Source organism: Rhinichthys klamathensis, unplaced genomic scaffold (assembly GCF_029890125.1).
Source record: "Rhinichthys klamathensis goyatoka isolate OS25496 unplaced genomic scaffold, OSU_Roscu_1.1 h1tg000432l_1, whole genome shotgun sequence".
Taxonomy (NCBI): domain Eukaryota; kingdom Metazoa; phylum Chordata; class Actinopteri; order Cypriniformes; family Leuciscidae; genus Rhinichthys; species Rhinichthys klamathensis.
Window position 1 is genome coordinate 436624 of NW_026606928.1, and position 23055 is coordinate 459678.

At 38.8% G+C, this 23055-nt stretch overlaps 1 protein-coding gene across 2 annotated transcripts in view; it reads left to right on the top strand.

The window, feature by feature from the left end:
- The first annotated feature begins 7029 nt into the window (after positions 1-7029).
- The window catches only part of znf385c (zinc finger protein 385C), a 93598-nt gene continuing 77572 nt past the window's right edge, over positions 7030-23055 (top strand). Inside the window, exon 1 of one of the 2 annotated variants that reach the window (XM_056235881.1) lies at positions 7030-7113. In XM_056235881.1, coding sequence (XP_056091856.1) covers positions 7065-7113 — 49 coding nt within the window. In that variant the 5' untranslated portion in view covers positions 7030-7064. The remainder of the gene's footprint in view (positions 7114-23055) is intronic. The other variant, XM_056235882.1, reaches the window with a different exon arrangement.

Below are 23055 nucleotides of genomic sequence, written 5' to 3' on the forward strand. Positions count from 1 at the left end.
GGAGTCAAGTGAATTTGTTTGGGATGCCCAGCATGACAAAGCCTTCGAGAAGATAAAAGAGCTCCTCACATGTGCACCAGGCCCAGTTTTGGCCTATTTTGATCCTCTAAAGGAGATCAGGTTACAAGTCGATGCTTCAAAGTATGGGCTCGGGGCAGTTCTGCTGCAGGATGGAAGACCTGTCGCGTACGCATCAAAGTCACTCTCTGAATGCGAAATCAATTACGCTCAAATTGAGAAAGAGCTTTTTGCCATACTATTCGGCTGTAAGCGCTTCCATCAATACATTTATGGCCGTCAAATCATTGTTGAGAGTGACCACAAACCCCTTGAGTCAATAATGCGGAAACCCCTGGCATCAGTTCCCCCAAGGCTACAGAGGATGATCCTTCAGCTCCAAAAGTACAACTTCACCATTGTGCATCGACCTGGCAAGGGTATCCCTGTCGCAGACACATTGTCCAGAAAGTCGCTGTCTGACCAGGATACAAGCCTAAGTGAGGGTATGGATATTCAAGTGCACACAGTGTACAGCAGTCTTCCTGTCAGTGACTCAAAATTGGAGGAAATCAGAACTCAAACTGATAAGGACCCACAGTTCCAGACACTGAAAGGAGTGATACAAAGAGGATGGCCTGATGAAAAGAGAAAGTGTCCTGTGAGTGTGTCAGAATTCTGGAACCACCGGGATGAGCTTTCATACCTGCATGGAATAATCTTCAAAGGTGAAAAAAATTGTCGTTCCCACAAGTCTTCGTTCAGACATGCTGTCACGTGTACATGCCAGTCACTTAGGCATCGAGAAAACCAAGCAGAGAGCCCATGACATCATGTTCTGGCCTGGGATGGGGAAAGAAATAGAGAACATAGTTAGGAAATGCTCAATCTGCCTCACATTTCGCCCCTCCAACACCAAAGAACCTATGATCAGTCACAAAATTCCAGATAGGCCATGGCAAGTAGTGGCTACGGATTTGTTCACCTGGAGCAATGAGGATTATCTTGTGACAGTAGACTACTACAGCAGATATTTTGAGCTGGACAAGCTCAGCAGCACAACCTCAACTGCTGTGATAGACAAACTAAAAGCTGCTTTTGCACGACATGGCATTCCAGAGGCTGTCATCTCAGACAACGGCCCCCAGTACAGCTCGGGTGAGTTTGCAATGTTTGCAAGAACATGGGAATTTAAGCATACCACCACAAGTCCATACTATCCGCAAAGTAATGGACTAGCAGAGAAATCTGTGCAAACTGCAAAGATGTTACTGGAGAAGGCCAAGGCTAACAAAAGTGATCCACACCTCAGTCTCCTGGAGTATCGCAACAGCCCTGTTGATGGTTTCAAGTCTCCAGCTCAGCTGTTGATGAGTCGCCGTCTGTGGTCAACCCTACCAAACACCAATCAGCAGCTCTTGCCAAAAATTGTCAGCAGGAAGGATGTCAGAGCAAAAAGGTTGCATAAACAACAGAATCAAAAAAGCTATTATGACAGATCGGCTAGACCCTTATCTCAGCTCAAGGAAGGACAGGCAGTTAGAGTACGGGGGCAAGGATACTGGAAACCAGCCGTTATTGTCAGAACAGCCGACACTGAGAGATCATACCACGTGCGTACTCCTGATGGACGGGAATATCGACGAAACAGACGCCACCTCCTGGACACGAAGGAACCCCAGGACAGTTCGGACATATCCTCAGGGCATGATGGTGCGGAGCTGTGTGAAACACCCATTAACAGTGCACCACACAATGGTATTATACACACACCTGACCATACTGGTGATCTGCCCATTCCTTACAGAACCAGATATGGACGCCAGATAAAGCCCAGAGTCATTCTGGGTCTGTAATTGTAAAAGGGTGCAGGCGGATCGCTGCCCTTAAGGTAAAAAAAAAATTGTTCAAACAGTTGTGTTTTCTATATGTGACAATACATTAATATGTGAACACATATAGAGTATGCTAATTCTTCAGTAGAATAATCTATTGGTGCTTTAGTTCGTGCATGTGACTTTTTGAAAGCTGAATGTTCTTTTTAGTTAATGTGATATGCAATACTTTTCCTTATATCGTTTTATTTCAAAAGAAGGGGGATGTAGTATTCTTACATTCTGCTAAGAACCAATCATATGCATAGACAGAGTATCCTGTGTTCTTATTGGCCATGTCAGTAAAATGATGCAATATAGCTTTGAACAGTCCAGTATGCATCTTGCAATTAAAGAGTTAGCACTCATGTTTGCATGTATGATCTGAGTTAATAAATCCTCATGATAAAATGACTTCGGCGTGCACCTAGAGTTTCCTTGAATACCTCATCATATTAAAAGCAAAAGCATTACACCCCCCAATTTCAAGTTCGTTTGTTATGATTTTTTTAACCACACGCCGTCCTCGCCACGGAGGAGCAGGAGATAGTCTGTGCCGATGCGCGCGTCCGCGTCCAGGTACGTCGCGTCCACACACCATAGTCCACACTCTAAACTCATAGCTCACTGAAAGTTCTAATAAACAGGTATCGCGCTTATTGAAGCGTCAAAGAGAACTGTTCACAGACAGCGCTCCAGAATCCAGTTCTCTTTCGCGCTTGAATAATAACACACACATTTATGCCAAAATGTCCGTTTTGTCAATTGTATCCTCACAAGAACAGTCATAAATGAGTAAAATAAAATCTTAAATGAACGTCAAGAGTAAATGAGAAAATTGAATGCGAAAGATCCTGTCATCAGCGACAGATCTTAAAGGGACAGCAGCCAATTCTCTCTGTCAGTAAAGTTGACCAAAGAACAAAGGGGAATAGAGCAAATTACTCACTGATTTTGTCTAAAGAACGTTTGTAGCTTTAATAAGGATTATTCTATATATAATTTATAATTTATGCAGTGCAGACTATTTGATAACCTTATTCAATTTCTGTATATTTCGTACCTGTTAGACAGGAAGCGCACAGGTAAATATGACATTTATTATGGGTTTATGTGAGGATTGTTTAAAGTTCACTTAAATTAAAAGTTGTTGATATTTTTGAAGCCTAATAAATGTTTCAAATTTGGGGTGGAAAATCCTTTTCATCAAGACATCAGTAGCTATATTAATATCAATGATACTGGATTACTCACACAGGTCAGTTTATTAGACGAATTAAACTTGTGAGGTAACGCAGCGCTGCTTCACTTGGTCTAACGTTACACTATCACAATAAACGGCATTTAAATGTGTGTTGAAAGTTATAATGTTATACTACGTGTTAGTTTGTTTGCTATACGAAACTAGCAGTAAGCTAGATCAACATTAGAATAACATACTGACCATATTCTAACATTTCATCATGTTGAGCTAACGTTATATAACATTGATTTGTTTTATGTACATTTGCTCACCTGTCTAATAAAGCTGTCAGGTCGTGACTCGTGAAGCTCTGTCGAGTCCAAGTTAGTCGCGGACGTGGAGCTCTCGTCATCTCAAAAACGCCACGCTGATATTGATCCTCATTTTAGTTCTCCTTGTTTGTCCCAAAGTCTGCTTGCCATGGATGGTCTACGTTTGAACGAAACAAGAACTGCGTGCCGCCAGAGAATGACGGGCTCTGGTGCCGCTAAACGTTACGCACTACGCAGTTGTCCACGTCTGTCGCCATGGTTATGTCATGGCTATGGCAGTATGAACGGAAACCGAGGATAGCGCGGATATTGCGTCATTGACAGGCGACATTTTTTTCCTGGACGGCCAATTATTTAAAATGTGAATTTCTCTGAAATAAAAAATCTTTGGAGACTTTTGGGATATTTTAAGTACACAACTGCAGGAAATATATCACACTGTGCAAGTGATTTTTGGATATTTTATTACAAAAGTCTTACATATTGTGCCTTTAATGATGAAAAATTTTGACTTTATAAAATGATTCTCTCAAGTCTTGGCAATCGGCCCCTATTAAACAATAAAAAAGTAAGAAATTTTTTGGTTATACATAGTTTAGTAGCCTACTTTTATTTTTGGCAGAATTTATCATTATAATCAACTTAATTATTTCCTGGATTTTGCATCACCATAGTCCCTAAATGTATGTAAATGCAGGAAATGGGATTCAAATCGTAAAAAAATGTCCCCCATTTTGTGTCCCCCCCCCCCACTTCTCAAACCAAAGTTACACCCTTGACGTAAGTCAAAACACTGAGGAGAACTAAGGGCTTAAATACACAAGGAGAGGTAAATGAGGTAACTAAATAAACAACAGGTGAACGTAAACAGTAACTAAAGGGAAACAAACTGGCACACACACTATGGCTGAATCCGAAATCGCCCTCATACCTTTAAATTTGTGTATTATTTTAGCAGAAATAGTAAATTAATTTGAGTATTTTGTATATGTGTATTATTTTAAATTTGAAAGTAAAGTAAAAAATACGTTATATTATAATCTGCGCAAACCCGTCGTTGCCTTTCTTTGATGACGATGCAGGGCTTTTTTAAATAAATGATTATTGTAAGCAAAGTCCACTTCAATGGATATGCTCAGGGTGAAGGGAGCAGTGAATACTGCATAGGGACCCTTTCAATCGGAACGCACCTTAGGTCATCTTACAATGACACGGAACACAGGCAAACAGGAACAGGAAAAACAGAACCAAAACACAATGAAGCTAAACATACATTGAAATACATGTTACATTGTCAGGGTAGCACTATGTTTCATTTTTGACCAGATTGAAAACAAGGCTGTGAGGGATAGAAGTACAATGGATTGTATGTTGTTTAAAAACATGCCACAATTTCAAATGACAAAACATCTTCCCAAAACACTATCAACAGACAAAAAAATCATTTTGTGAGTTACAGTTAAAGTTAGTAAAATTATTACATTATTTTTATACAATGCATGCCATTGTAAAGACTGTAAGTCTATACCTCACCACCTTATTTTTATCTGTGTAAAATTCAATATGGCATCTATCCTGACTAATGCCTTTTTTTATTAAGAAAACCAAATCAGTTTAAATTCCAATCAGCTTTCTCAACATTCTAACAGGAAGTAATTTTAAAAAAGGGAAGAGGCTATAAAAATAAAATAAAAATAAATATCTGCACAGACTATATAATATAATAAATAATATCACAAAGATATTAACAAATGATAAATAATGTTTTTATCATTTTTGATAGGACTTTCATATCCATTGAACATTGGATATTGAACATTGGATATTAAACCAAATAATTCTTATAGACTACAAACAGGAGAGATTTTTAAAAAAAGATTCTACATTTGTGGATAAACAGCTTAGCCATTAAAAATATAATTAAAGCTACAATATGTACGATTTTTGTAATAAAATATCCAAAGATCACTTGCACAGTGTGATATATTTCCTGCTGTTATGTACTTACAATGTCCCAAAAGTTCCCAAAGATTTTTAATTTCAGAGAAATTCCAATTTTAAATAATGGCTCGTCCATGTTCACTTGTCGCCTGTCAATGACGTAATATCCGCGTTATCCCTGGTTTCCGCTCGTACTGCCATAGTAACCATTGCGACAGACGTGCACAACTGCATTACGTCTAGCGGCACGCTCATGCTGTTGTTGTTTCTTTCAAACATTATGGATCTTGGCAAGCAGACTTTGGGACAAAAGGAGAACTAAAACGAGGATCAATATCAGCGTGGTGTTTTCGAGATGCCGAGAGCTCCACGTCCGTGACAAACTTGGACTTGACAGAGACACCGCTCTTGTACTTTATTAGACAGGTGAGCACATGTACATAAAACTAATCAATGTTATATATCTCAACATGATGAGATGTTAGAATATGATCAGTAGCCTATGTTATTCTAATGTTGATCTAGCTTACTATAGTCTCATACAGCCAACAAACATAACTTTCAACACACTCAAATGCTGTTTAGTGTGATAGTGTAGTAGACCAAGTGAAACAGCGCTGCATTACCTCACAAGTTTCAATCGTCTAATAACTGACCTGTGTGAGTAGTCATGTTAAAAAACATCAATGTAATCACTCATCCATAAACATTAGATCATCCATCAGGATGACGGCAAGTTTCATGTAATTCCGCTTATGCGTCATCAACCTACGCCTTTGTTATTGTAAGAGGTTAGCGACCCCTAGCGGCGCAAAAAAACAAACATATTGTAGCTTTAATAAAAAAAACTGACCGCCTTCTTCAAAATTACTAATGTGTCTAAGCGCGACGAATCACGGTGAGCGCCTCCACTACATCGATTAGTTGACTACCCTCCCATGTGCCCAACAACAGGTAGGCTAAGTTAAAATGGACAGTCTGTCTGTGTAAAACTCACCCACTTGGATATGACCGTTTTTAGTCAAACCTGAATTGAAATGAACTTGATATACTTCCTTTTGGTTATCAGTTAGCCCATATTACCTGCGAGAAGTAAACCTTCACGTGCTGACGACCAGTTTCTGCATTGGAGGTTGCAAATTAATGATCCGTCAAATCGGTAATACAAAATTAAGTATTTTTTTTTTTTACTTTGAGGGCAGTGAATAAATTTGGGCGGGGGGAGACCCCATCCCATCCTCGACCACATAACGTTAAGCGAGGAAATTAAGGCAGCATTATTGGTCCAAAAGGGTAAGTGAGTAAAGGTCGAACACTTGTTTAAAACTTGAGATTTCGATATTAGGTTTTCTTATAAAGTACCTTCATATAATTTTAGCTTGTTGTATAATTATAAAAGTCTTTAATCCAGAAACATCAAGCGGATTTGGCTGGACAAATTAAACTGGACAAAAACGGAGAAAGGGGAGTTATGCCTCATTTCAAAAGACCACCACCACACACCACTACACTGTAGCTACAATATTGTGTGATAGTATTTAAGAAAGGAGAGAAGTCTGAAAGTTCCCCTGAGGAAGCTTTCACGCGCGCCGCCGTTAGTGTGAATGACACGCGCTTTCCTGGAGAGCCGTTTGTTTGTGACGCACGGGTGAGACCGTTGAGCTGCGCGAGCCGCGAGGTGCTCAGTATTGGTTCAGCTCAGCTCGGGAACACCGGGGAGCGAGAAGTACGGTACTAATGTTGGGCTCGGAGGACCACGGAGAGACTCGCAAACGCAACGGTACGGGTAAGCACCCCTTTCATTCATTCGCTATACTTTCATTATGCCTCTCAGTTTAGATTGAAACTGCAGGTGTGGGACCAAACCGAATGGAGGATAAGTTTGGATGCGCGAGTGACATGCTGTCTGACGAACTCATCAATCATATTTTTGTTGTCAAATACAGACTGTGATGAACTTATATCGCAAGAATGTAGAAACAATGTATAAAAAGTATAACTGTAGAAGGAATTATTTTGGGAATAAATCGTTTTTTTTTGTCGGTGCTTCGCCGAGCTCTGTGATAAAGAATTGCCATGTTTACTCTGCTGTCAAAACAGGCAATATTCCCCTGGCATCCTGCAAATGGATGAAACTTCGTGTGAATGCTTCACACAATCGCATTGCTTCAGACAAGCAGTATTACGCCGTCATGATGAATGTGCCTTGACATTTATCATATTTTTCAGTTCGTTGATTTTAGTACAAGCAGATTAAGGGGAAATAAGAGGAGGGTCTTGCTTTCCATCATCATCATTTATAATTTAAGAAAAAATATAACCTGTATTTTAATATATTTTTTCATACTTTAGTTTATCAAAGTTGAACTATGAGCTGCATTTTGTGATTTTTATTGTGATTTTTATGGGGAAAGTTAACACATTAATTCCAGTAATTTGGCATATTGATTTGGTTAGTGTGCTGCAAATTTGATGTACCTGCTCAAGATGACCCACCTGTGGTTTAAACTCTTATCTAAAAAATGACAACATGGCATCTTATCAGGCAGAAAACAAAGCAGGGCACTTCCAGTAAATGTGCTGAAAATGGGTGTTGCACAACTTGTCCTGGATGTTCTACCACCATTGTGAGACGGGACTAACCCACAACCCTACCTCAAACCAAAACATGACAAGGATACGTATACTGCGGGTTGGTCATCATGAGAGATAAGTCAGATTCACTGATGTGGTCTGACTCTCATTGCTTGCATGTTTTCTTTCTTTACTTGGGATGAATCGTCTAGGAGCAAAAACATTTAGTCGGATGGATTTAAATGCGATCACCTTTTTCTGATTTGAATGTGTATTTGGTTGGTGTGCTCTCTCAGTCTTCACTTTTGATTATATTTAGGTGAATTAGTTTGGATTAGAAATGTTCATTTCTTTGGAGATGCTGATGTCTTAATGCATCACATTTACATTTCAAATCATTCATTCACTTATTATCTTTAATCATAATTTGAAATTGCTGAACACCCATTTTCCACATTTCACAGTGGGAGAGTGAAAGCATCGCATAGCAGGTGTGCGGATCAGAGATGCTCATCTGTCTCTTGATGCAATATGAGAGATGATGCATAGAATCAGAGCCAGTTGAGTTTATTTGTCCACTCTGAAGGGTTTGACCATTTTAAATTGTTTTCAATACCATACTTATTTAACATCGCTATTTCACTCTTTAATTATGCATGAAACGTGCGAAGGTGGGTTGCAGTGTCTGTCACGGACATATTGAACATAAAAAGCTGTGTTACTTATCAGGACGTAAACTGATCACAATTTAAAGCAGTGCTTGGGCTTTTTCAAGCACAGACATTTTGAAGAACACAATAACTCTAAATAACATAATACACCTCTTCTCCACGAGCTGCGTGAATGCCACATTTTGATCTACCGGTAAGAGAGGAAGTGCTTCATTCTATAGGCTCAAGGCCTTTGCTTCTGGGAGAACACTAAGAAGATGATTTAAGGATCTTTGCTCAGCATTAAAGGGGTCATGAACTGCATTGTTTTATCATTTTTCCTGTAGTGCATTTATAATGTTACAATGATTTTTATATAAAAAATTATCATAAATTAGAAATAAAAAGCATTTTTACTATCCTGATTTTATCCTCTGATTTGAATGCTCTGTGAGACTTCAGTGTAAATGCCCACTCCTGTGATTGGCTGATATCTTTGCATATGAAATAAGTATTACAAGTGGAACCCTCTCGAAAACTTTTAGCACGCTTTTACTATTATAGCTCTCAAGGTTAACTAATTGAGTAAAGTGTTGATTTATGTGATTTAAGTGTTGAAAGTGTTGACGTGTTGATCTATGACATTATATTTATATTGTGGCATGAAAGGTTGCAGTGATGAGCATTGCAATGTGATGATCTTGTCATTGCAACTCGATTTCTGCACACTAACGAATGCTTTCATCATTCAAAACTAACAGAGCAAACACAATGTAAATAAGATGTTCGTTGATTATCACGGGAGTTTTGATGCGAGTCCAGAACTCAGTCACTGATAAACACGCACTGTTTGATTGACAGCTCCAGCGATTGCAAAGGGAGTGTTCTTTGATTGCGTTCTATATCGAATTTAATCGCAGTTTAAATAACAGATTATTTTCATCTTACTAAGAGAAACAATGTGAAGCCCGTTAACATTAGACCGTCAAGTCACTCACTGGTTTGATTTACTGGCACATAGACAAAGATCATCTGACTGTACATGAATCATTACATATCAGAAATCACTGATCACAGATCAGGCATTAGAATGAACAGTTAGGCTACTTACTTACATGTTGTGGCATGTCGAGTCTATATCGTAAAAGTCTGTTTACAAAGCCTGTGCCAAAATTGCGACTGTTTTACCAAAGAATCCACAGTGAAATGTACAGCATAAAAATACATAATGCTCAACTGAGACATTCACATTGTTGAAAATAAATAAAATAATCACATTCCTAGTATTAGGATCTTTTGGAAGTTAATGTTATTTGTGGTCCATCCTGTATAGCTCTCCTCTCGTCATCTCAACACGCCAGTGGGCGGGGCCAAAGTTGCGACGATGAAGGCGTTGATTTTCTTCTGCAAAGGTGGTCTTTTACTACCTTATTACATCATAAAGAGGCACATTCCAGGACGAGTCGTTCTCTGGGCTTGGTAACAATAAAAGTGGTTTTTGTACCAACAAGGAAGTTTTCAGATATTATTATAATACAATTACCCCTTATATGTAAAAAGCTCAAGGAAAATTTGATTTCAAAGTTCATGGCCCCTTTATTTAACAAACCACTTTCCTACTCCAAGGCGAGCTATGTTGGTCTTGACGTTTACTGGATGTTGATAAACTTCTTGTGTTCCTGAACAGCCGCGGTGCAAACAAATAAATCACACCGGGAAGAAATGCGCTCAGCTGGGGCAAGATGATGTTTATGCACTCCCTTTTCCGCAGCGATTGTGACTAGTATGCACCTTGCTTTCTCCTCTTCTGTAGATTCAGTCCTGCAACTGGTCTCAGTTATAAAATACAAACAGAACTGATTTATGAATACAAATATGCTTTTTGATTTGTTGGCAAGGGGTTGTAAAAGTCCACACAAGTGAGTATGCTAGCTATCAGGATATAGCGTGAAGAGGCAGCAGTTGATTCTGTTGGCAGTACAGGCTTGTGGAAAGGCTGGATTTTCTCACATTCTCCTCCAATCACTGTATAACATTGGAGATCTAATAACAGACTCCTATATTTTGGCAATATATCAGTGATATGCTTATTTATGTTTTGACATTCTGCCTGTGTCTCTTTTTAAAGGATTTAGTTTAGATGCAGTACATCTATCTCATCTTTTTATACAGAATTTTACAGAAAATTGTTTTAATGGCGCAGTAAGGAGCAAGAAATGAACATATAGTACACGAGTATATTCAAGCAAGAGTTCGTTGTTAGTCACCTGCAGCACAGCAACTCCAGACAAACAATGAGTACATTTACATGCACTTTCTTAAAGCAACACCAAGGAACTTTTCCTCTGCGGTCGCCCTACAGGTTGGAAGCGGAATTGTCCATTAGGCCATCCTTAAAAATATTCTTGTTTGCCGTAACCCGACCGACCCTGTCAAATTAGGACCGACCCAATTATTTATTTTTTTCCCCTTTTAGTCCGACCGACTTGCCGGTTGTAAACTTGCATTAAGACCGACCGATTTTTTTTTTTACTCTTCAAACAACTAATACAAATGCAATAAAATAATATAAATTATATTATAGTAAGTATTGTGAATATAAATTGCGTAGGCTACGTTCTTTCTTTTAAATAAAAACCCGTGGCGTCATCTATTATGATTATGTTTTAGGGCTGCAACTAACGATTATTTTGATAATCGATTAATCGGACGATTATTTTTCGATTAATCGGATAAAAAATTCTATTAGATTTTTTGTTTATTATGACTAAATAAAACCCGGTTACACTTTATTTTAAGGTGTCCTTGTTACAGTGTAATTATATATTTAAGTACAGAGTAATACTACATGTACTTACTATAGGAATAGGGTAGGATTAGGTTGAGGGTTGCATGTAATTATGCATAATTTACTGTAATTACTAGAGTAAGTACATGTAACATATGTAACAAGGACACCGTAAAATAAAGTGTTACCTAAAACCCTAAATTAGGATATTTATGTGTAAAAGTGTACTTTAAAAAGTGCAAAAGCCACACATTGAGTTTTACAAATATCAAAATTTGCATTGTTTTTAATGATAATTGCTGATGGCAAGTTGACAACCATTAATGTAAAAAAAATAAAAACATTTATATCCAACATATTGTTTTAGCACAATTTTTGTTAAAACAAATTTACAGACATGTTGTTCAGATGTGAAGATATAAACTAAAAACATCTCAAATATATAATTCATTTAATTTTTATTAATAAAATTAATTGAATTATAAGGATAATTTGTAAAAATAAATATAGAAAGACTGAAAACAAGCGTGTGAACATAGAGCCGCAGTAGATCGCGTTTGAAAAACAATTAAAACTTAATAGTAGACAAATGCTATATAAAGAGAACGGAATGGAGGTACGCAGCAAGCTAACAGGCTTGATTAAAAAGACAGGAAAAATGATGCATTAGTGCACAAACATTCGCTGAAAACCACTGACTACAGTGACTAAAAAACAATAATTTACTGCTGCTGTTATTAACTGCCTTTATATTTAGTGCTTCGCTTTGTAAAGACCGTTTTAATTTAATATTTCTGCGGTAGCACTATTTTAATCCATCACTTATGTTGCGAACGAACTGATTGTGCAACCTGATGCTCGAGACGCAAAATACAGACATCCCAAGTCTCCCGGAAGTTCTGGGAGTCACCCACATATTGATAGCGGCTCCCTGATCCTCGCAAATTAGTTCAAACTCCCAGGATTTGAGCGCGCAAGCAAGAGCGCGCATGCGGGACAGAAGAGACTGTGCTCCAAACCGTGTAGCGCGAGCGCGCGGCAGAGCAGCGGAGGGAGAGAGACCTTGCGTGTGTGCCTCATGAAGCGCGTGTAAGACAGAGAGCATCCTGATTGGCCTGTTTCAACCAATCACCAGTAAACGCTCCCCGTGACGTAAGCAGACCAACTAATCGATAATGACATTCGTTGACAACGATTTTCATAATCGATTATTATCGATTTTATCGATTAGTTGTTGCAGCCCTATTATGTTTACACCATTGGTTTACGCATGTCACACTATGGCCTGTGCGTTCGCTTCGTTTCATTCACTGTCAATGGTTCGCGCTCGGTGGTGATGGCTGCGGTGCGGCTGCTTGTGAAATACGTCTGTATGAGCCTACATTTAGTCGCTCATTATTTGAAATTCTTAGTGGTCAAATAGGAGAATAGGGAATCGATGTTAACGGCCTTTTCTCGGAGCGCGTCCAGCTCGTCATGATATGCCCACCGCAAACGCGCGTCACACAGCAACTGCAGGCTCTGACAAACAAACACACATAAGTGTGGGAAGCCAAACACACCGAAAGTGTGACAAACGGCGCGGTGTGTTACAGAGTTCGCGCTGCGCTGACTTGTAATCTGCGTGGCTCAATGGACCGAGCCGCGACAGACTCGACAGCGCAGGGAGAAGTGTTTGCTTGCGCCAGCCAATGGTCATCGCGGCGCAAACTAATCTCACCAGCGCCGCGCTGACCAACAAAACTGCACATCCCATACCGAAATGTACTAAATAGCACAAAAGAAAATCGACCATTCCATAATATGTCAGGAGGACTATACTTAATAGGCCTATAGTTTCTACAATGCGCCTAGCCATTTGGCCTCACTGATTTCCGTTAATAATAGCAGATGTTTATGGGTCAAATCTCTCACTCTCTCCCTGCAACTTTTTGTTACCCTCCTTTCTTGCCCCTAGACCAGAAAGGGGGCTTGTAACAGTATGGGTCAAATGTAAACGAATGGTGCCAAACGCGCTGTTTTATTGGTCGGCGCGGCGCTGGTGAGATTAGTCATTTTAATTTATTTGTTTCCCTCTGAAAATCCACTTTCATTGAAATCTAGTGGCTTCTTTTTTTTTTTTTTTTGATTCTGCCTATTTTTTTTCCAAATGAATGCAGCTGGAATTAATGCAATAAATATGTTTTTTTTGACAAAGATTTCAAATTGTTTGTGGTCTATAACCTGTATCAGAATGAGGTTTGCAATGGTGCGCCCGAAGGCATGGGTTGAAGACCCAGTCAGTGACGTCACGATATGTAAATTTGTTTAAATTCATACCGACGTAATCACCATGACCAAAATTATCCTTTTTTTTTTACATTGAATCTTGAAAAAAAAAAAAATAGACCTACCTACCGACCCCTTTTTTTTTTTTTTTTTGCTGTTACTGCAAACCAAAATATTTTTAAGGATGGCCTTACCGCTGTCGTAAATAATTTAGCCTACTGCAGCCTACTGTCGCACGCATGCTCGTTGTTTATCCAGCACCGGCTTTGGAATGAACGATGTCCACAGACAAGGTAGAGTATGTTGCAAGATTTCATGAAAGTATGATGTATTGCGACATCAGAAACTAAGAAAAACAAAATAATGACTATTGTAATTTATAACGCTTGACATAAAGCAAGTCAAATTTGTAGTTTTCTTATGTCTCATTAGAACTACAGAAACGCGACCCGATCTGGCAAACTTACATAGCGTGGTTATAGCAGATATAGGACCGCAAAGCGAATCCAGAAGTGCCTTTCACCCTGTTACGACTTAATGAACCACTGAAACGATTTTGGAAACATTATTTTAAGGTAAAAAATCTTACTTAGTGTTGCTTTAACCCGATTATGCTTAATAAGCCAACAAAGCATGCACATCGGTAATGTAAACGCGTTAACCTTTTTTTAAGCGGCTTTATGCATAAACGATCGCCCCTTATGCCGATTTCGCCCAGCATGTAAATGCATCAACCTGCTTTCTCTTGGCTTATTGAAGTGCGCATGTGTGATATGTGTGACAGGAAAGCGTCCTTACTGTGAATTTAAGCGCATCCAGACAGAGCGAGTGTTTTGCAGTAAGGGTGGAGGTAATGTATTGCAAACTAGGGATGGGACGATACACTTAAACTCACGATACGATGCACCTCGATATGCCAGGGTCACGATACGATACGTCACGATACGATATCAAAAAAGGAAAAAAAAAAAACTTATTCATTTGCTTTGGCCGCCAAAGCAAATGTGTGTCCCGCCAAAGCCTTTTTTGATCGGCGAGTGATGTAGAATGAATTGATTGCTGCGCTTGACAGGGCGCATAACGAGCAGAGAGAGAGAGAGAGAGAGCCCCGGCCGCGCGCGCGCACTCTCACGTCTTCAAACAAAACGAGCGCTGTCTTGCTCTCTCTCCCTCGCGCATATTAATCAAAATCAATTGACACGATAGTAAAAGGTCGGAAGACCGCAGTTTCACGTGGAGCATTTGGAGATTATTAGAGATTAGAGACTCTAGGCTTACTTAGACTCAAGGAACAACATCTCAACACTAAATTATAAAGGCAGGTCTCATATAGACGCCTGTCTCAAATACAAGCCGGTGCAGTTCGACGATTTGGGAAAAGCCCGGGCTATTATTTGAAGTTTTACGGTATATATATACACATTTGACTCCATGGTCGGCTGTTTGGGGGCAAGGCAGTTGGTACTGATGCTAATATTTGTTAGCTCGCTGTAGACTGCAGTGTTGTTGTTGCAACATGCGCTGTCTTGACGTGATGACGTACCGCACCGTTCCCCGGATATATATATATATATATTTTTCATTTAGTTTTACCCTGCTTGATCAGCAGATGGTGCTGCCAGCCTGCCACCATAGACTGTATGTCTGCCCCATATACATACACACACACACACACACACACACACACACACACACACACACACACACACACACACACACATATAATACACTAAATTATTTATATACTACGCAAATCATGCAGCAGTACCATCTATCTTTATTTCGCGATCCATTTTTTTTCGACCTCGATGTGTTTCGTCACGTTTTGTATCGCGATATTTTGTCAAACGATATTTCGTCCCATCCCTATTGCAAACTCACTCTTTCCAAAAAATTGTGCTCATCACGTACAGCAGAAGAAGTGGTACAGTCAAAATGCTGCATCTACTGCATGAGAGGATAATATATGAGCCTTAAGTTTCCCGCTGACATGTTCCGATACTCTTCTTCGGTTTTTAATGCTTTATTTAACATCACAACTGACATTACATAAATGATCATTCCGAAATACTGAGCAAATCATTAAAGGGGTCATATAATGGCATTTTTGTACAAGTTAATATGAATGTTTAGGGTCTAAATGAAAACTTTGTAATATACCTTTATTAAAAATTCTCATTAGTATTTTAAGAAAACACTAATTTTACCTGGTCAAAAACAACTCTGTTTTCAGCACGCTGTTTCAGTGCATATGCCTTTAAATGATAATGAGCTTCGCTCACTCCGCCCCTCTGTTCTGCTGGCGTTTAGATACAACACACGTGGAGTGTTGCCTTGACAACAGTTGAGGGTATATTTTGGAGAAAGAATGGCAGCGGGAGTCTCTGAGGACACATCTGTGCAACCGTATCAGTTTGAACCGGAGTCGGACCCGAACAAGATGATGGCCGAAAAAGAAGTTCGACAATTAGGGCTCGAACAGGACGTTTCTGAATGGTTGGTTAATGTAATGTCACTTTGATCTATTTTTGTATGTACTGGCAGGGTAGAGTAGTGAGATACGAACGCTATGTGTTTACTGATGGATACGTTAGTTCATTGACAGATTGACGTTACAACTAATGGTCATGAAAAACTTTTTTTCGCGATTTGCAAAGATTAATATAAAGGTTAATAAAACTTAACACTCACTTCTTCTGGAGGTGCAGAGGGAACATAAATAGTTGCTACCGATTCTTTTTTCAGGAGCAGCTTCTTAGCAAATCCAGCTCATAATGACCCTCGTTTATAAAGCAGTCTGGTGAGAAATGATTCGCGCAAACATGAACGCATTGACGTTGATCGTGGGGAATATTCCCTTCGAAAACAAAACTCAGCCACTGCGTCTTCAGCGGTTCGGATTTAGGAACATGAAAATGACTGCTGTGTTCGTTATTACACCCAAGAACAGAACACCACAGTCGCTTAGACGCCGTTCTGCTCCAGTGTATCAACAATGACGGATTATGATGACAGCTCGCTCAGGGCGGGACTGTGTTGAAACACTGCTGTCAATCAACAATCGTGGGAGGGGCGTCCGACCTTGTGACGTGTCACGGTCGAACGGCTCGATTTGAGGCAGGGGAAAACATATAAGGAGATTAAGACAAAAACACTGGATGGATTTTTATCATTATATGATGGCTGTGTAAAGACACTGCCAACACACATTTCAGTACAATCGACTTGTAAAAGTGCATGTACCATTATATGACCCCTTTAAGCTTTGAAGTCACTACCGGGAAATAACCTGATTTATTAGTAAAGTCTTGTAAACCCATTTTACTTGCCTTGTCAGGTTATTGGTTTGCATGTAAACCCAAACAACAGGTTATTTCAATAAGCTGATTTTTGTGAGTTATCAGTGTACTGGTGTGTATGTAAACATGCTCAATGGCACGCAATACGGTCCTGTTACTATACAACAACAGCATATCTTGGTTCTGTGAAACATAGCAAAATCTGTGTTTCTCACATGTGAAGCAGAAACAATGCAACCGTACGTATAGCTAACGTATAAGTACACTTTTTACTATTTTTATTAGCCTTTTCTGATTGAGCGAAGACTAATGAACCGGTTTACACTCGTTATTTGAGTCCAACATCTACTCTGGGAAAGTTGCCAGTATAACTGCATGCAGTATTTACCTTCTCAGTAGGTGCATAAATGGTGATGAATGAGATTTCTATCAATGAACTGCTCTTTCTGAACCCATTCAACTTCAGATTACAGTGCAGTTCCTTTGTCAGGTGTTGTTTTCGGCAAATGTGGGAAAAACAGTGAGACAGAGTTTTGATGTGTAAATAAACAAAAGGGGGGCTGTTTACATTTATCTATTTATTTTTCAGTATGTTAATAAGATAAATTAATAAACCGTCCAAAAGGCAAAAAAGCTTCAAGAGCTTAGTGCAATGATGTGGTTTGATATAATATTTCACATTATATTTATTTTTCTTTAACATTAATCCGATAACATTCATTATTCTTCTGAAAAGGTATACATTAAATTGACTTGATTATTGATCGAGAGTGAATGCACATTTCCCAAGCTACATTATGATTGATCAATGAGTGAATAGTAGAATTTCTGGTATAGAATTAATTTCTGGTAGAATTCACACGTAAGCTTCGATTTCTACTTGCACGCATGAGAGACTGATAAGAACTTTAATTATAGACAGAAAGTAGTATGTGTATGTGTGTTTAGTTGTGTGGATCTGTTTCTAAGCTTTGAAGGGCATGAGGGTGATGACACCTGTCGGGTAATAGCTGCACTGGAATGTAAACTGTTGGGCTGAATGCTTTGCTTTTAAATATAGGATTTTCTCTCTGTCAATTCACTCTTCTCAGCTCATCACTCTCTCTTAATCATTCATGACCTCTTCAATCATTCTATTTTCATGGCAGTGAGTGAGCTGGTGATGGAGAGAGATGAAAGGAGAGAAACAAAGAGAAAATGAATTATTTGCAATTGCAAAATGCAGAAAATAGAGAAAGGAAGAACCAGTTTTATTTCATTTATTTCAAAAAATGACTATTTATGACTACATGGCCTCTTTCAATATTGGTCTATTTGTTTAACCATCGATCCACCTTGTGAAATATGGAAAACACATTTTTTTAGAACTTTTTGGGAGTTTCAGTGCACTATGCAGACTTTAACATATATAGCCACAATAGGCTATTTAATTCTAAGGCCAGAAAGAGGGTTTAAAATGGTCTGACTCTGGACAGTTTTTGGTGTTAGATGGATTTCTAGGAGGGAAAAATCGAACACTCCAGAACCATGGACCCTTTAAAACCTTTTGATAGTGCCATTGCGTCATTCAAACTTTGCGTATTTTTTCTTCTTTATATTTTACAATTACTATCTCTGCTTTCCTACAACATTTCAAATAGCATCAATAAATCGACTCAGCTGTTACTCGGCTAAACTGAGAAATTTAAGCAGGCAGTTTATTGGACATTCCTTTTTTAAATGAGCTGACAGACATGTGACAATCAGACATGACATGATAAAACAAAAGCGTTGAAAGTTAACCCTCTTCCATGTACTTTGTTTTGTCCTAACCAGCCGCAACAAGCTGTTGGTTTTATTTTTTGTTTTTGTTTTTTTCCTGCGAGAGCCTGTTCAGTAGCTTTACCCACATGCTTTCACATCTCATTAAAAATCCCACTTCAGATAACTGAATATTAAATCTAGGTTAAAAATAGGTCATTGTGCCACGTCACACAGAATATTCTCTTTCAGTGTAGACAGACAAATTGCTTGTCACTGGAACGTGGTTTGGACACAGTGTAGTATGTGCACACGTGTTATATCTACACCCTGTCCTGGTGGCTTTCATCACTTCAGCAGACAGAGCGGTCAAGTGGGACAACCCCTGTCAACTCTCTTTCCCCTTCCCCTGTAGCCCCAGCTCTGTTCTTCTCACCCTCTGCTGCACTTTCCCCCTGTGTATAAGTGTGTGTCCTTGTACATGTGCTTCTGTACCGTGTATACTATGGTGTATGACAGCTGTCTAGGCCCCAAGGGCACACAACCTGCCCTTTTCTGAAGCGAGCCTCCAGCGCCCCCTCATCATGCTGTCTGTGCTCCCCGCCGGTGAGTGTTGGACTCTAGGCTATGGTCAGCGGGAACTGGCCTCTTCGCAGCGGGGGCGAGAGGTCTGGTGGGTTAATGTTTCAGCACTGTGACCTCTCTCATTTCTCATCACCTGACAGCCGGTGGCTACCGCTGCCTTTCTCTTTTCACTACTGTACAGGACACGCATACATATGGAGACACAAATCAAACAGCCTGTATATATTTAAGTGTTCGATGTCTGCACGTATACAGATTATAGATGATGAGTTTCAGGAACTGTTTGGATCCTACAAGGGGTCAAACAACTACACGCACTCACAAATATACTGTGTGATTCTAGTTACTGCTCTTGTTTTTAGTGTTCTACTGGATTAGGACAGTGATTCTGATTCTCAGTGGTTGGTTGTGACCCCAAAATGGGTTTGTTCTGGTAGGGAGCTAGCTACCAGAACAATGAACATGATACCAGAACCTGGTATAATCGGTGTAATAAGTGTACAATGAATCTATACATTACTATCCCTTAAAATGTCACTCTTAATAATAGTCTGGTTTGAAGTTGTTCGTTCGTCTTTGGCTCAAAGCCACTTGCTGCGAACTTTTCTTTGCGGAAGCTTCACGTCTATTTCAAGTGAGTGAGATAAAATATTTCAACTCAAAACAACATTTTGTGCCCAATTATTTCCCAGACGTAGTTTTGGTATTGAGGTCAAAGTTAACTTGCCTTGCGTTCGCTATACAACACTGGGTGATGGTCACACAAGACGACTCGGCAGATTTGTATTGTTTCTATTGCAGCGACTTTTTGTTCGGCAGACAGGGTGACCATCCTCGATCAAGTTTCCCTCAGGACTTTTGTAAAAGCCAAAATATGACCATACCTCAGATTTGGTCCTCTTAAAAGGCTGGAAAATCTCCCGAGCACGGTCACTGCCTTCCGCCATTCCTTCTCGAATAATAATTTTTTTAAAAACATTGCGTGCCGCGCCTGCGTCAGACTGTTGCTGGCTGGACAGGATTTACAGTGAGTTATTAAAATCGCGATAATCAAACACGGTTTTAATGATTTTTATATTTTAAACGATAATACTAACCGTCACTACATTTTATCGTGGTTTATCGTGAAAACGGTAATCGTCCCATCCCTATCCTGGTGTAAACATCTAACATTACTATAGTGTAGAAAAATTATCTGCTGCTTGGTCTGCTGAAATGATCTGGATAGGAATATATATTTCTTTTTTTATAAGATTTTTTTTTATATGTATTAAATATTCAATAAATATTGAATATATATATATATATATATATATATATATATATATATATATATAACGTATAAATGTATAAAAATATTATAAAATAAATGGTAACATTTTTGGAAGTGGGTGCCTCACAAGGGTTTCATAATATTTGAGGATGCTTTGCATGAAAACCCCAACTATATACTGTATCATAGTAGGATATAGGCATAGTTAGGATTTACACATGTAAATTACATTTCTTCTGTTGTTTTTCATTTGCAGAACTGTTAGTTTTCGTGTGTTGTGAATGTTTTGTGAATTTATTGGGTCTTTGCCGATTATAGTAATTCTATACCCTTTTTATTTCGATTACTTTACTGTGATAAACAGTTTTGGTACTACGTTATGTCACTACTGATGTTCAATGTCAAATCCAGGTCCTGCAATAAAACCATTTGAGAATCACTGGCCTGCTTTTTGCACTGGCTGACAGGGAGCCAACAAACACTCTGTGAACAGAGATGGAGTGTGTATAGGAACAGGTTGGCATTTTTCTTCCCAGGCACCTTCAACCCTGTCTTAACGTAAATGAGGCCACTGTTTGGCTTTTAGCAAGCAGAGTGTTTTTATGAGTGTATGTGTGTGAGTACCAGAAGCTTTTATTTTTCTCTCAGAATGAGTGGAGTGTTAAGTAGCCACTCCTTCTTAAAGTATTTCAAGGTGAGCTATGTGTGTGTGTGTGTCTGTAAATGCCGAGCAGACGCCACGCAAGTAGATATCTGGAGAAAAGGGGTTCACCCTTGAGAGCTTTCACATCTGAAGTGGAATTAAATTTTAGAATGGAAAAAGTAGACTCTTTTAACGATTCTCAAATTGTACTATGCACTTCCCATTTACCCAAATTTTGTAGTTGACATATTTAGTCAGGAATATTTCTTATTCTTTCTCACAATTTTTTTCTATTTATTCAGCTTGAACAGCTTAACATTAAACTTTGTTTTTTAGGTTGTTGCACGTCTGCTTTATAATTTGGTCTTTGTAAACGTAATAATTTTAAATAATTTAAAAGTGGAGTTATGGGAAAGTCTCCTATTGACTTCCATTGTTAGTCTATTCACCTTCAGAAATTACATCATTGTAATATTTGCATACTGAGTTTCAATTGGTTTTCTTTCTTGAATTTACTTGTCTATTGAATTGGTATTGGTGTTTTATTCGTTGCATCTATTTTATCACCATAGTAGTGTTTAGGTGGTAGAGAAGCTGTGTTATGTATTGTTTTGCATGTGCCACTGAAGTGTCTAGGACACACATTTATTCGTCAGTTTAAATCCGTCTCAAATGTGTTTGTGACTGGTGATGACTATTACTTCTGCACAGTAGTTGGGATAAAGGTAGTGTAATCATTAGATGATGTTAAATGAGCTATATTGTTGTGTTGAAAAAAAAAGTGGAGCTGAAAGACAAGCCTTCATTTCAACTGGATCTCAGTCTCTTAGATGCGTGTGTGAGAGAAATAGACGGAGAGAATGCATCATGGTAAATGAAACTGGTGTGAATACCCAGCATCCCTGTGTATTGAGAGAAATGATAGGTGTTAGTCAAGAGCATCAGGCTATAGGATTTTTATTTATCACACACAGTCATTTGGGAGTATTGATCCAATACGCTTCTTCTGCCATGGTAAAGAGGCTCTCAAATAAACTTCAGAATCAGCTGTCGAAGCACTCTCTGATGGCATCAATACTCTTCTGATGTTTTGATGAGTGTGTGTGTGTGTGTTTTTAGAGGGGGAGAGACAGACAGAAACCAGAGACTGATTGTAGTAGAGGGGATTTAGCTGTGCCATGATCAAAGAGCTTCTTGAACCTTCCAATTTGCTGTAGTTTTGTTGCTTCCTTCCATCTTCAGGTCCTCCTGTATGAACCTCCTGACTAACCTCTCTGCCTCTGTGATGGCTTATAGCGAGCGCTGCTCTGATTAAAGCTGAGATTATGGGAGTGATTGTTCTGCACTCACACTAATCCCTTCCCATGCTTTCTCTGAGTGTTACTCACACATGTGTATTCACTCTTCACACATGTACATCTGTTTTCACCTGCAAATGGATTTTGTATGCTTTTTTAGATATGTGACTATAACAATATATGTAATTGATGGTTGGTCAGTCAGATGGTTGGATTGAAACATTGTTGGCAGCAGTGTATTCGCATGAGTTACATTCTGGCAAGCACTTAGTTCAAGTTTACCTGTGCAATTGTAAGTTGTAATGTGTTTGTTGCTATGGCTGATAAATCTTATTCATTACCATTTAAAAGTTTGGGGTCTGTAAAATAGTTTTTTTTGAAAGTCTCTTCTGCTCATCAAGGGTGAAAAACTGTAATATTGTGAAATGCTATTACAATTTAAAATATTTTTTTTCTATTTGAATATATTTTAAAATGAAATTAATTATTTCTGTGACAGCAAAGCTGAATTTTCAGCATCATTACATCCAGTCTTCAGTGTCACATGATCTTTCAGAAATCATCTGATTTGATGCTCAAGAAACAATTCTGATAAATGTTGAAAACGGCT